At 40.6% G+C, this 13913-nt stretch overlaps 1 protein-coding gene, 3 non-coding genes and 1 pseudogene across 4 annotated transcripts; 3 read left to right on the top strand and 2 right to left on the bottom strand.

The window, feature by feature from the left end:
- The first annotated feature begins 2871 nt into the window (after positions 1 to 2871).
- Positions 2872 to 4809, top strand: LOC113290162. The gene is made up of 3 exons (XM_026539709.1): positions 2872 to 2987; positions 3310 to 3403; positions 3960 to 4809. Exons 2-3 carry the CDS (start codon positions 3328 to 3330, stop codon positions 4613 to 4615), a joined length of 732 nt encoding a protein of 243 aa, XP_026395494.1. The 5' UTR covers positions 2872 to 2987; positions 3310 to 3327; the 3' UTR covers positions 4616 to 4809.
- A 1865-nt stretch (positions 4810 to 6674) lies between these two features.
- On the bottom strand, positions 6675 to 6777 carry LOC113291987. The gene has a single exon (XR_003331681.1). It is a non-coding gene; the product is annotated as a U6 spliceosomal RNA (small nuclear RNA).
- Positions 6778 to 7751: 974 nt separating this feature from the next.
- Positions 7752 to 7913, bottom strand: LOC113292084. The gene has a single exon (XR_003331696.1). It is a non-coding gene; the product is annotated as a U1 spliceosomal RNA (small nuclear RNA).
- A 1037-nt stretch (positions 7914 to 8950) lies between these two features.
- On the top strand, positions 8951 to 9061 carry LOC113292316 (annotated as a pseudogene).
- Positions 9062 to 9143: 82 nt separating this feature from the next.
- Positions 9144 to 9331, top strand: LOC113291952. Its single transcript, XR_003331658.1, has one exon. It is a non-coding gene; the product is annotated as a U2 spliceosomal RNA (small nuclear RNA).
- Positions 9332 to 13913: the final 4582 nt, after the last annotated feature.

Raw genomic sequence — 13913 nt, 5'->3', positions numbered from 1 at the left:
TAATAATACTTTTCCTGAGCTAAAAATGGACATTACTGAAATGATGCAGGTCAGTCCTATCTCCCTAAAGGACAAGTACCTAGGGTCCCCGCTTTTTACAAATAAATCTAAAGTTAAAGCTTTCAACCCTGTGATTGATAGCATAAAACATAGGATACAGGGTTGGAACAACAAAACAATTAACCCTGCTAGCAAAAGAGTCCTCATAAAACATGTCACTTCTTCTTTAGCTAATTATCAAATGAGCACTTTTAAAATTCCAAAAACCATCACTAATGAAATAAATAAAATCCAAAGGAATTTCTTTTTAGGAAAGGATAAAGAAAAATCTAAAGGAAATTACCCGAAAGCTTGGGTAGGGATATGTAAACCTTTGGAAGAGGGAGGCCTAGGTTTTGTCAATCTCGAAAAATTCAACAGTGCCATCATCTCAAAAATGGGCTGGCGCATGATGGAGCAACCCAATAGTATTGGATCTCAGGTCATGAAAGCTAAATACTTCGAGAAGGAAGACATTTTGCATATGTCTACACTTCCAAAACCAACTGACTCTTGGGTCTGGAAAGGGATCGTCTCAGGTATAGCTAACATCCAAAAATATGGTGAATGGGAAGTTGGCTCTGGAACCAAAATCCGCATTTGGGAATATAATTGGGTAAAAGGCTTGAATACACCTTCATCTAGGCCAAACAACTGCCCAGAAGGAATAGAAAATGTGGCTGACCTATTAACTGAAAATAATCAGTGGAATAGATCCCTTATCTATAATATCTTCCCACATGATATAGTTGAAAAATTAATACACACAACAATAAAAGCTAGGCAGGAAGATAAGGTAAAATGGTCTCTAACGAATGATGGTACATTTTCTGTCAAGTTTCTATACAATAAATTGATACATAGAGGTTTTTTCAGTTCTCAAAACAAAAATTGGATGACTATATGGAATCTTGGGGTCTCCCCTTCTATCAAAATATTCTTATGGAAAGCTGCTCATTCCATCCTCCCAACTGGGGAAAGAATGGGAAGGCATCTGAAATACATAGATGCTATCTGCAAAATATGTAACTGTCAAAATGAATCTCTAACACATTTGTTTATTAACTGTCCACCGATTCAAAATATTTGGAGGGAACTCCACTTTGACCCGTATGATGTATTCAATCAACACCAGGATTTTCATGAATGGCTTACCCACTTTCTACTCCACCATAAACAGGGAGAAAACCATTACAGTTGGGTTGAGTTATGTGCTACTGTCATATGACATGTCTGGAAAGCCAGATGTGACCTAACTTTTCAAAACAGTGCTCCTAACCCAAAACACATTGCTATGGAGATTATGAAATACTTGAACAATCAGAGGGCGTCCAGAGACAAAAACCAGGAAAATTTGTTGTCTGTGGACTTCTCCAGTGAAGAAGTAGAACAAAAAATCATTGAATATAGAAATGCTTGGAATGCCCCTAAGCTGTTTACCATGAAAATCAATGTAGCAATTTTTACTAACCATGCAACTAACATCACTGGTTTGGGAATGCTTCTTTTTGATCAGACAGGTAGCTGCAGAGGAGCAAGGGGATCAAACCTTGGCCAAATAACCAACAAAGCCATAAAAAGGAAAGCCGCAACTGAAGCCTACAACTGGGCAGTGGAACTAGGAAGTAGAATGGACTTTGAATCTAACTCTTGCCAACTAATAAAGCTGATCATAAGTAGGTATGCGGAGAATATAGGAGCCAGATTTACTTTAGAGTATGATGGGAAGAAACTCTTTGAGATCGGAAACTGGAGCACGATCAATGATAAAGATAATTACATGTCAGTCAATTTAACTAAGTCTAGCTCAAACTGCAATTTTCACAGACAATGGGATCAATCTTCTATTCAACATCTGATTCCAATTATCTCCGACAATATTAATCATGATGGGAAGGAACTTTTTGAGATCGGAAACTGGAGCACGATCAATGATAAAGATAATTACATGGCAGTCAATTTAACTAAGTCCAGCTCAAACTGCAACTTTCACAGACAATGGGATCAATCTTCCATTCAGCATCTGATTCCGATTATCTCCAACAATATTAATCGTAGTTGTATAAGATATTTGAACAATAATATGCTAAACTTAAACTATGGAAATGTTTTAACGAACCATGAGAGGACTGGCAGTCTGCTCAGCAACACCACTACTCAGATATTGTAGGTTTGAGGTTCTATCCTCCTTTCTTATAAAAAAAAACTAGGGCTTACTTTTAATAGTTCATATTGCAGATTTTTCACTTATCACATGATCTAGAGTACACCAACCCAGGGACGGGCCTAGCAAGGGGCTAACCCGGGCAATAGCCCGTCCCTACTTTTTGGTTAATAAAAATTTTGTACAGAAAATTCTGTTAAATTAATAATTAGCCCTCCTCCATTTATATTTAACCCCTTGTAGTTATAGCATAAATAACTTTTAGCCCAAAATTATTTAAAAGTATAGAACTTTCATTGTCAAACCCATTTATAATCCCATTTTTTTCCTTTTTTTTATAGGAAAATTTCAGTTAACCACTAAATATATAACTAATTCCAAAAAATTTGTCGTGGCCTTCGGCCGCACACAAATAGTGATAATCTAGCCCTACCAGAAGAAAATTTTCGAGTCCGTCCCTGCACCAACCCATACCAATTGACCAAGTGGTCATGTCAGATTTCTTATCAAAATTGCGGGTGCTAATATAAAGCTAAAAGGCTTCCCAAAATTCTTCAAATACTTGACCGGTCAATGGAACGACAGCAGGGGAGTGGGGCCCATATGCAGTTAATATATCTTAATGCATGAGGGCCAAGTGTGATACTCGGTAGTCGGTACAACTTTTACTGCGGCTAATTACCGGAATACCCTGATTTACTTTCCTATATTTACCACCGTCACTTCCGTCTCTGTATATTTCATTTCTTTCACAGATCAAATCTACAAACTTTGCTCTTTTCAGGTAAAACCCTAACTCTTCATGATTTTCTGGTCATGTTTTTTCTTTGTTTGTAATCATTTTTCTTCGGTTCTGATCATATCGCTGTTTATATTATGTGCTTTTGTGATTTAAGTCCATTTTTCAACAAGGATGCTTGAACTGTTTGTTAAAATTCCTGAAAGAAATTTCTTGATTAACTAAGTTTCATTTTTTGTGATTATATATATGAAAATCTAAGTCAAGTTCATTTTTCAACATGGATCCTTGAACTGTTTGTTGAATTTTCTGAGAGTGAAATCTCTTGATAAACTAAGTTTCATTTTATTTTATTTTTGAGTTATAGGTGGCAAGGAAAACTACAATGGAGAAGATGGATTTGATGGATTCTTTTTCTGCTGCTGCTGCTTCTGGTTCGTCTTCATCGGCTTTGAATTTGTGTAAGTTCGATGAAGATACCTTAAGAGAGATATTTATTCGGTTGCCTATAGAATCTATTTTTAGATTTAGTTGTGTATCAAAGCAATGTCTTTCGTTTACTGCGGATTCACGCTTTATGGATAGAAAACGTAACAGTTTCACCCCTTTGGTACCCTGGGGATTCTATTATGAGTACTGTTTTGGGGACTTGAAATTTGTGGCACCCAATAATCAGTCAAGATTCTTGCAGAATTGTGATGGGTTTTGCTTCAACTTTTGTGACTGTGGATTTGTTGCGACATTTGATTCAAGTTTGGTGGAATGCCCGTTGAAGAAAAAAGATCATGAATATATTGCTATATTAGCGACCAGCAGTAGCTTAGTTCCGTGTGCTTTAGTAAATGTGTATGATTGGGAGAAAAAGACAATATATCTGTAATCCGCTGACCCAAAAGTATGTCACGATTCCTCACAATCAGTCTGCTGATAAAATAGTCATTCAAGGTTTAGTATGCGATACTGATGCATGCTCATCGCTATTAACTCCAGCGTCTTACAAGGTGCTTTTTGTTCCAGCTTTTTGTACTAGCAGTAGAACATTTGAGGTAGAAATTTACTGTTCTGATTTGGGTATGTGGAATTCCTTTGAAGTTACAAGCTCTGAGGAAATCACCTGGGATGGGATGCAATGCAAGGATATTGTTACCCATAATGGTATCTCTTGCTGGATTGTTGAAGGAAATCGAGTAGTAGCATATGATCCCAATACTGAGAATCACGAAATAAAAGACTCTCACCAGTGCAGGTTGATCGATTTGCCTGCAATCAGTGGACCTAATAGACACTTCGAATGCTTTGGGGTGTCGGGAGGGCTACTCAGTTATAGCAGATGTCATGACGGAATGTTACAGAATTGGGTATTGGATGAAGAAGAGTATAAGAGAGGATCATGGGTTTGGAAGTTGGTTAACAGCTCCAACGTTACTGACATCTTACTGGATGAAGATTGCCAGGATGAGCGTGTCAGAAAACTATTTTCTGCTGGTAATATGGTTTATGACTTGGAACCGCTAGCATTCATTCCAGTGGAGCCGGATACAATGATCTTGGGCTACGACGCTAAATCCATTTTTGCTTACAGCATCAAAACCAGAATACTCAGGGTTGTCACCGGTGAATATATACAATGGGTCTCCCCATTTGTGGTTGCACCATGGCCGAGGGATGTTTGATTATCTTTGCTTGCCTGGGTTTCTTTGTTGAAATTACATTTGTCAGAATCTTGCATATTTCCTTTTACAAGATGAGTTTGGCCTGTGCATCTATTTAAGGTAGAACTTAATGACTGTTGTCTTTTGTATCTTGTTTCCTTTTGAAATAGCAACTTTTACTTATCAATGAAATGGGTCTCCAATATTATTAGTTTTGACAGATGATTTTGTGTGCCTGGTTATCTACTTATTTACTTTTTTTGGGAGTTTATGCATCTAATTTTCCACTGCAAATAATCATGTTTAAGCACAGGCAAGTGTTCTAACAATGATATTTACGATGATTACCACTGCAAATAATGCACTTCTAATTAATAAATATATTCATCGAACAGTAGATTCTACCACAAAATTTGCAAAGACCAACTGCAATTAATCTTCAAAATTCTAAATAACCACACTAAGCTTATATGAAGGAATTGCAGGATTGAACATGATCACCACACTAAGCTTCAAATTCTCTTCAGCATTCCTCTTATTCGATAGACGAAGAGGTATGCATCTTAGTTCTTCATATGTTTTGACCAAGTCTAAATTTGATGAAACTTACACTTTGCACTTCGTTACCGTAGACTTTATTTTTCAGAAGTTACCAATCCAAAAGGAAAAACGGTTAAAAGTAAACAAAAGCCAATAAATGTAGGTGTAGATAATCCACAGGGCTAGGTGGCAAGATCCTAAGCTATGATATACCAAAGAAAAAAGAGCGGCGAAGCACATGATAGAACCGAACGGCGCCAAAGAGCGAGGTATCACGTGGGTCGGACGTGATGGCCCAACAATTTTCGGATGTGACGTGACCTTTATCTCCTGACAGGTCGGGCGAACGATTAGAAAGCACTCGGTCAGACGAAGGAAGATGGTCAAACAAAGGAACAAGAAGAAATAATGGCGACATCGTGTTAACCAGACGATCAAGACTCGGCCTCGGGTGAAGAACTATCAAAAACCAAGACTCTATCGGTCAAACCAGAAAGTCGGCCGAGAAGTGCAGGTCCAATAGGGAACAACTAAAATTGATGTAATGTGAGTAACATTGTAATTCTGTTGTATGTCGACCTTGGCCTATAAATACAAGGGCTGGTCGGAGAGAGAGGCAGGTTGAAAAAGGGAGAAACGAGACACTACATTTGAGAGTTTGAGAGTTACACCATTTGAGAAGGAGAGAACACCTTGTAATCAAATAAAAGAAATAATAACATTCATCCTTTCACCCTGTGGACGTAGGTAATCATACCGAACCACGTATATCTTTGTGTCTATGTTTGTTGTGCATCTTTACTTAGTTTTAATTCATCTTTTATACCATTGGATGTAGTGTGTGGTTTTATGCCACTACAATACCTAAAGAGATCTTCTCTTCAGCATTCTTCTTCTTCGATAGTCGAAGAGATATGCATCTTAGTTCTTCATATGTTTTGACCAAGTCTAAATTTGATGAGACTTACAGTTTGCACTTCCTACAGTTACCGTAGACTTTATTTTTCAGAAGTTACCAATCCAAAAGGGAAAACGGTTAAAAGAAAATGCGAAGTTACTGATTCAGAAGGGGAAACACTTAAAAACAGTTAGCAGTACATCTAACTAAATAGAGTTTTCAGAAGAACTGACTGATTGAGGAAATATAAGAAAGTGGACATCATTGGAACTGGATTGGCCAGCTTGTTTTAGTTAGAGTAGGGAAAGTATAGTCCAATCTGAAATCCTGCCCGCCTCATCAGATAACTCTTTAAAACAGTTATCAGTATATCTAACTTAAAGAATAAAACTCTTAGAAGGAAATGCGATTACGGAACAAGGAGTGTATCAGACAAACCACGTGGGAATAAATAGAGTTTTTAGAAGAAACCGACTGATAGAAGAAATTCTCGAAATAGATAAGAAAGTGGACATCATTGAAATAAGACTTAAAAAAAAAGAATGGCAAACAATGGAGAAGAAGCTATCTTTACATACGCATGAAAAAAATATCAAAAAAATGAAAAAAATATCAAAAAAATTTGGACGGAAAAAAAATCAAAAAAATTTGGACCATTTCTCGATTTGTGCGTGTCATCCTTGCGCAGGGGCCATGCTAATCTTCTCTGTATCGTTCCAATTTTATCGGATGTCCCCGAAGGGACGAGCTAAAGTGGAAGCTCAGGCTATTTAAACCAATCTCTGTTTTGTAAACAAGACAGTGTGGGACTATATCAATAGCCATAGCCCATAGATACACTCAAAACGCGCTATTTCTGGGGCGGTTAAGAGTTCGAATCTCTACAGTCATAAGTTCTATAACTCTGAGCATAAGCCTCAATGTTTATGGGCATAGATTGTAGTTGTGTGTATGGTGATATTTTGTCTTTCTATTACTTAAAATTTAGTACAGTATGCTTTTTCTTAATTTCTTTTTTACGATATAGTGGAATAAATTTCGGAAGTGTAGAACTAGTTACGTGAGTACATACTACACAGTCTATGTGAAGTTAGGTTCACTTGGCGTCACAAGCAGGTGTTTTTAGAAATACTGAAATAGGGTGTGGTGTTGCTCGGCTTGCGAATACAACTGAATGGGTTTTAATGCTTGAAACTGGCAGCTTCCAGATGCAAATTGAGAGCCCAAGCAGATGTGTATTAAAAGACAACTGGTAAAGGTTTTTGAAGCTAAGTCATAAAATGCTGCTGCTCTTAAAATCTGGTTAGGATGCTGGAGTACTAGGGTATGAGCAACTACAGGGGCATTAAAATCTCACAACTAAAAGAGGTCAGGTCATGAATGCTTGAGCACTTTCTCTACTTTTCTTTTTAAGCATTTTCATGTAGAAACTAGAAAGTATTTCTGAGCATGACTAGTCACTCGAGTTGGAAACTCTCGACTTTACGGTGAGTCTCGAGATGCTCCTCTAGCCGCCGTCCAAAAACAGCATATATACAAACCAAATTATTTAGCATCATAACGAAACAAAAAGAATTCGAAATACCTCTGTTCTTCTTCAGCCTAAGCATCTCTCCTTTTGTTCGGTGTCATCAACGGTGCAACAAGCTGCAGAAGAATATCAACAAGAAAACTATTTTTGAGATGGAAAGGGCTATAAAATTTGGGCTTGAAATATTGGCAGGGGCCGCGCGGACGCGTTCCCCCTCAGGAACAAATTATGACGTAGACTCTCCCTCAATGGGGAGATCTTAGGCGAGCACCCTTCCAAAGTGCAATGAAAGTCACTAACTTAGGCCATGATCCTTCGTGATCAACCATAGACCCCGTCCAGGTAAGTATGTTTGCTAGTCACATTTCAAGCTTGTCTTATACGCTCGTTTTCGTTATCAGTTTTCCAGTGTAATAGTTGTGGGACTATTATCACCTTTCTAACACGCACAGCGCCCAAAGGCATTATGTCAAGGTTTTCAGAAACTATAGGAGTTTTTTGCTTCATATAAGTCAGATACCGAAGAGTTGATGTTGATGCATCTATATAGTGACGGGAAGGACGACTACTTGACGACGGGAAAAGAAAATAAAAACCTAACTCGGCTGCCACACACACTGCAAGAGACTAGAAATAAAGAAGCAACAATGTCCAGCATTCCGGAAGATCTGTGTCTTCAGATCCTTATAAGGCTACCAGTGAAATCCATGTATGCAAGTGCGTGTGCAAAAATTGGTTATTTCAAATCCCGTCTTTGTTAAGATGCATCTTGATCTGAGTATCCAAAAGAAGAACTATAATCTTATGCTTACTTCTTTTGATGCGAATGGTGCATCTGACTTATTTACTTTTTTTGGGAGTTTATGCATCTAATTTTCCACTGCAAATAATCATGTTCAAGCACAAGCAAGTGCTCTAACAATGATATTTAGGATGATTGCTGAAGATTACCAACCAGTAGCAATTCTTGTGATACTTACATGAGCCATCCATTCAGACTGGGACCGTCATTCACACAAAAGAAATATATTCATCCAACTATGTTCTGCAACACGACTAACAGAAGCAAAAAGGCAAGGGTTTGTCCAAGAGAAGAACTACAACTTATCTAAGAACTTATACCATCTACAAGATAAACAATAGCACTTCTGAGTATGTATGATTAGCGACTTTGAGTTCTCGACTCCATTGCGAGTCTTGTTCTGCCCCTCTCATTGCCTTTATTGCGGGGTTTTCAAATTACAGAAACCACAATATAAACCAAATTGTGAGGTCCAAATCAAAACAAAAAGAATCCCAGATACCAGTGTTGTTCTTCGGTCCACAATATAAACCAAATTGTGAATACTTCGACCTATAAAAGCTGAACTTCGAAACTTGGAGAAGCATACCTTTCTCGGCCTTTTGGCTAAGATCAAGTGTAGTATATGTTCTTATCAGTTTAATATCTGATATTTGAGTCATCGGCTCACACGATATTAAATTAATTAGAGCTTATATCTGAATTCTGTCAATCCACGTGTAATCAGCTTATTAGAGCTCTTTTTTCATTTGGGAATTTTAATAAAATACTCTAGAAGATCCTTTATGCCCTTCGTGTGGTGTAATTGGTGTTGTCGATGAGTTTAATATCTGATATGTGAGCCATCGGCTCACATGATATTAAATTAATTTTTTTTATGGGGAATTCCCATCACAGCAGCTTGCTGCTGGGATTCTCAAGCGTCGCCTTTGCATTGCATTACTGCAAAGGCCTGGCGCACCCCCACCAAAACTAAGAAAAATATTACGATTGTGTAGGCAGAAAATTTGTGTGCTCTTTTCAAAACTGGAACATGGACCAGTTAGTCGTCGAGGCATTGGTAAGGGGTCTTCCTCAACGGTTTTCCCACAACAAGAATAAGGAAATGTCCCTATTGTGGTAGAGAACGGAGAAGCAGCAAGCTTAGTTGCGAGTAATCCCCTCCAATTTTAAGAAGAATATATATGAAGGTAATCCCCAGCTGAAGATGATATAAAAGCACAACATAATAAGAGAGATTAACATGCAAAATTTGCAAAGACCAACTGAAATTAATCTTAAAAATTCTAAATAACCACACTAAGCTTATCCGAAGGAATTGCATGATTGAACATGACCACCACACTAAGCTTATTTAGATTACGAGCTAACTGAAACATTAATGAATCCAAATTCTACATAAAACTCAAACCAAAACCTCAAAAATCATCTGAACAAGTAAACAAAAGCCAATAAATAAACAAGTTTTAACAAAACCAAAGTTTCAAAAATACATGTAGGTGTAGATAATCCACAGGGCTAGGCGGCAAGATCCTAAGTTATGATACACCAAATAAAAAAGAGCGGCGAAACACAGGATAGAACCGAACGGCGCAAAGAGCGAGGTATCACGTGGGTCGGACGTGATGGCCCAACAGTTGTCAGATGTGACGTGACCTTTATCTCCTGACAGGTCGGGCGAACGATCAGAAAGCACTCGGTCAGACGAAGGAAAATGGTCAAACAAAGGAACAAGAAGAAAGAAGGGCGACATCGTGTTAACCAAACGATCAAGACTCGGCCTCGGGTGAAGAACTATCAAAAACCAAGATTCTATCGGTCAAACTAGGAAGTCGGGCGAGCAATGCAGGTCAAATAAGGAACAACTAAAATTGATGTAATGTGACCAACATTGTAATTATGTTGTATGTCGACCTTGGCCTATAAATACAAGGCTGGTCGAGAGGGAGAGGCAGGTTGAAAGAGGGAGAAACGAGACACTACATTTGAGAGTTTGAGAGTTACACCATTTGAGAAGGACAGAACACCTTGTAATCAAAGAAAAGAAATAATAACATTCATCCTTTCACCCCGTGGACGTAGGTAATCATACCGAACCACGTATATCTTTGTGTCTATGTTTGTTGTGCATCTTTAGTTAGTTTTAATTCATCTTCTATACCATTGGATATAGTGTGTAGTTTTATGCCACTACATTCTGACGCCCACTAAGGGGAACGTCTAAGTTCTCCGGATACCTTGGTTGTGTGTGCCAACAGAGACGATCCAAAAGCTCCTAAGAACACCTTGTGTGTTAGTTGGTGCTATGGAACGACTCTCAGACTTACAACATATTGTGTCCGATGGATATCATGTCAGGAATGGGGAGAACTCTGAGGAACCGCACAATCACCGGCAGTAGCATGCAAGGATGAGTAACGGGGCCGAGGCAGGGAAGTGATGGGCATCCACCACCTGAGGAATCACGAGCAGCTGTTAGGGGTATGCCGACTGTGGATGAGGAAATCGATCTGGGACGAGACTATGACCCCTCGTCTCTCGAGCGAATCGTCTCAACTAAGAGGAGGGATGATCAAATAGATGGACTCACCGCATCAGACACATAAGATGATGAGGAGGCGCTAATCCTGCATGCCCAGAAACGAAACACCAGGCGACAGGTTGAGTATAAAGAAGCACTCGGACGAGAGCAAGAACGACTTAGGCGAGTACAGTTAGGACGAGAAACAACTATCGGAGTCGATCCAGCGGCATCGAACCAGATACCCCCTACAGTACCACCTCCCCTACCAATGGTGACGACGCCACCCCCTTCTCATTTAGGCCATCCAAATGGTCACTCTATCCATGAGAGTACGGATCCAACGCTACTCGCAATTCTAGAAAGTCAAAGAAGGCAAGAGGCGGCTTTAAGGGATCTTCAGCAGAGGAACCTAGCTTTAGAGTTTGATAACTATCAGTTGCGGAAATTGAGGTCGAGATCGATAGGGTCTTCCAGCCGAGGGACATCGGGTCACCAAGGCCGAGCCGGGCGAGTACCACCAATGACAGGACCGAGCAATTCCAGCCGATCAGTACAACCCCCTACACCACCTATCCGAGGGTACGGTCCACCCGAGGATTCATCAACAAAAGAGTAAGGGCGCGAGAGGAATCATCAACAGAGAGACACAAGGGCCGACAATGCAACCAAAGCCAAGCTAAGGGATTTAGAAGAAAAGATAAGGAAGCTGTCAGGAAGCGGCGAAGAATATAAGCTAGCTGAGGTCATAAGCGAGGTCGAGAGGACCCCATTCACCCAAGAGATAGAACTAAGGGCCTTCCCACCCAAGTGCACGCTCCCCACATTTCCATCTAGGTTCGACGGTACGGAAGACGCAGTCGAGCATTTGAAGATGTACACTATGTCCCTAATCCAATGGAAGAACCATGAGGTGGTAATGTGTAAATTCTTATCGGCAAGCCTGGAGGGCGAGGCAAGGAAGTGGTTCTAGAATCTCCCACCAGGAACAATCGACAGTTATGAGACTCTAGTCGAAGCCTTCCTCGAAACTTACATGCACAACAGCAGACCTCGGCCCAGGGTCAACAGGTTATTCACCTTGGACCGACGGTTTAAAGAACCACTCAGGTCGTTGACCGATCGATGGAGAAATTTGTGCACAGAAATTGGGAAAGTACCAGTTGACCAGCAGATATTCGGGTTCGAAAACGCATTAGGGAGGTCGGACCCCATCTGGATAGCCATGTTTACTGAAAAACCACAGACATTGAAAGAAATGAGGAAAATGCAAGAGCATTTCATCGCCCTAGAATAAATTCAGGAGGAATCAAGGGATAGGGGAGTGCAAGAGGCTAGCGCAGCACCCAAGTCGACATCAGACGACGTTCAATGACGGCCCGAGAAGAGACCGAGCCCACCTACACGAGAAAATGGGAAGAAGGAATGGGTAGCCAAAGGAAAGAGGCCGAGGCACGAGGCGAGAACATACACTCCTTTGAATGCTCCACTAGAAGAAATCTTCAAAGAGGTCGAAAAAAGGAATGACATCATATTCCCAGCATCAAGAGGGATATAGTTCGAGGAGACCAAGGATCACCCGGAATATTTCAATTATCATCAGTATCGAGGCCACTCTACAAATAACTGCCGAGAAGTAAAAGACATCGTGCAACACCTTATTCGAGATGGTTACCTGGGACAATTCGTCCGACACCCAGCCCAGGCAACCGCTACGCCCGATGCACCTGTCCATCAGGTCTGAATCGACAGATCCACTCAGTTTGTCAACACAATTTTGCATTCAGCCACTCAAGAGTAAAATCTGAACCTTGGGATCATGTCTAGAATCTATGGGGTTACCTAGAATAAGGTAAAATCTAGAATCTATTAGTAAAATCTGAACCCTGGTATCGGACGGAGGTGGTTATATAGACACATTGACTACATTCTGTGTGGTCGATATCACACCTCGCCCTATGAAGCTATTATCGGGAGACCGTGGATCGCTGGAATCAAAGGATTGGCCTCAGCCTATCATCAAAGGATGCGATTTCCAACGTACAAGGAAATAGCCGAGGTCGTAGGCGATTAACAGGCAGCCCGACAGTGCATGCAATTCGATGCCCAAATAAATGAGGAGCGGCGAACACGACAAAGGACAAGAAGAACAAGGCTAAAGAAGCCAAAGCGGTAGAGGACTTGGAAAAAGTTATTTCGCAGGCGGTCATGACATACGAAACACAAGGAAGCGAACCTTCATAGCAATTAAAGGAGACGACACCGATGAAGGAACCAAAACCAAACTTCTCGGCCGTAGAACCTACTCGGGAGATTAATTTGGGAACTTTAGAAGAATCAAGGATAGTGAGGATCGGGTCGTTTCTATCAGACGAGCAAATAAACCAGCTCGTGGCGGTGCTAAAGGAGGACATGGACGCGTTCGCATGGACCGTGCATGATATGGAGGGCATAGACCCGGAGGTATGCTGTTACCATTTAAAGATCGACCTAAGCTTCAAACCGGTCCGACAAAAGATGAGGGTCGCGCCAGAATTACAGACGGCCGTCGAGAGGGATCTAAAGAAGTTACAGGAATCGGGAATAATTAGGAAATCGCACTACCCACAGTGGATATCTAACATGGTCGTGGTACCAAAGAGAAACGGAGGAGTCATAATCTGCATCGACTTCAGCGACCTGAACAAAGCTTGTCCGAAGGACAGTTTCCCTCTCCCAAGTATCGATCAACTGGTGGAATCTATAGTGGGGTACGAGGCACTAACGTTGATGGACGGATACACAAGGTATAACCAGATCCCGCTGGCTCCCGAGGATCAAGAACACACCTTCTTCTTCACACCAAGGGGCCTATATTGCTACACCAAGATGCCGTTTGGACAGAAGAATGCAGGCGCCATATATCAGAGGTTGGTGAGCGACATGTTTGAAGACCAAATCCACAACACCATCGAGGTCTATGTCGACGATATGCTAGTAAAAAGTCGCCTCGCCAAGAATCACATCCGAGACCTGCGGGAAATTTTC

This window comes from Papaver somniferum, chromosome 6 (genome assembly GCF_003573695.1).
Source record: "Papaver somniferum cultivar HN1 chromosome 6, ASM357369v1, whole genome shotgun sequence".
In the NCBI taxonomy this organism is placed as follows: domain Eukaryota; kingdom Viridiplantae; phylum Streptophyta; class Magnoliopsida; order Ranunculales; family Papaveraceae; genus Papaver; species Papaver somniferum.
Note: the sequence above shows the minus strand (reverse complement) of the source record. Positions and strands in the feature narration are given on the sequence as shown.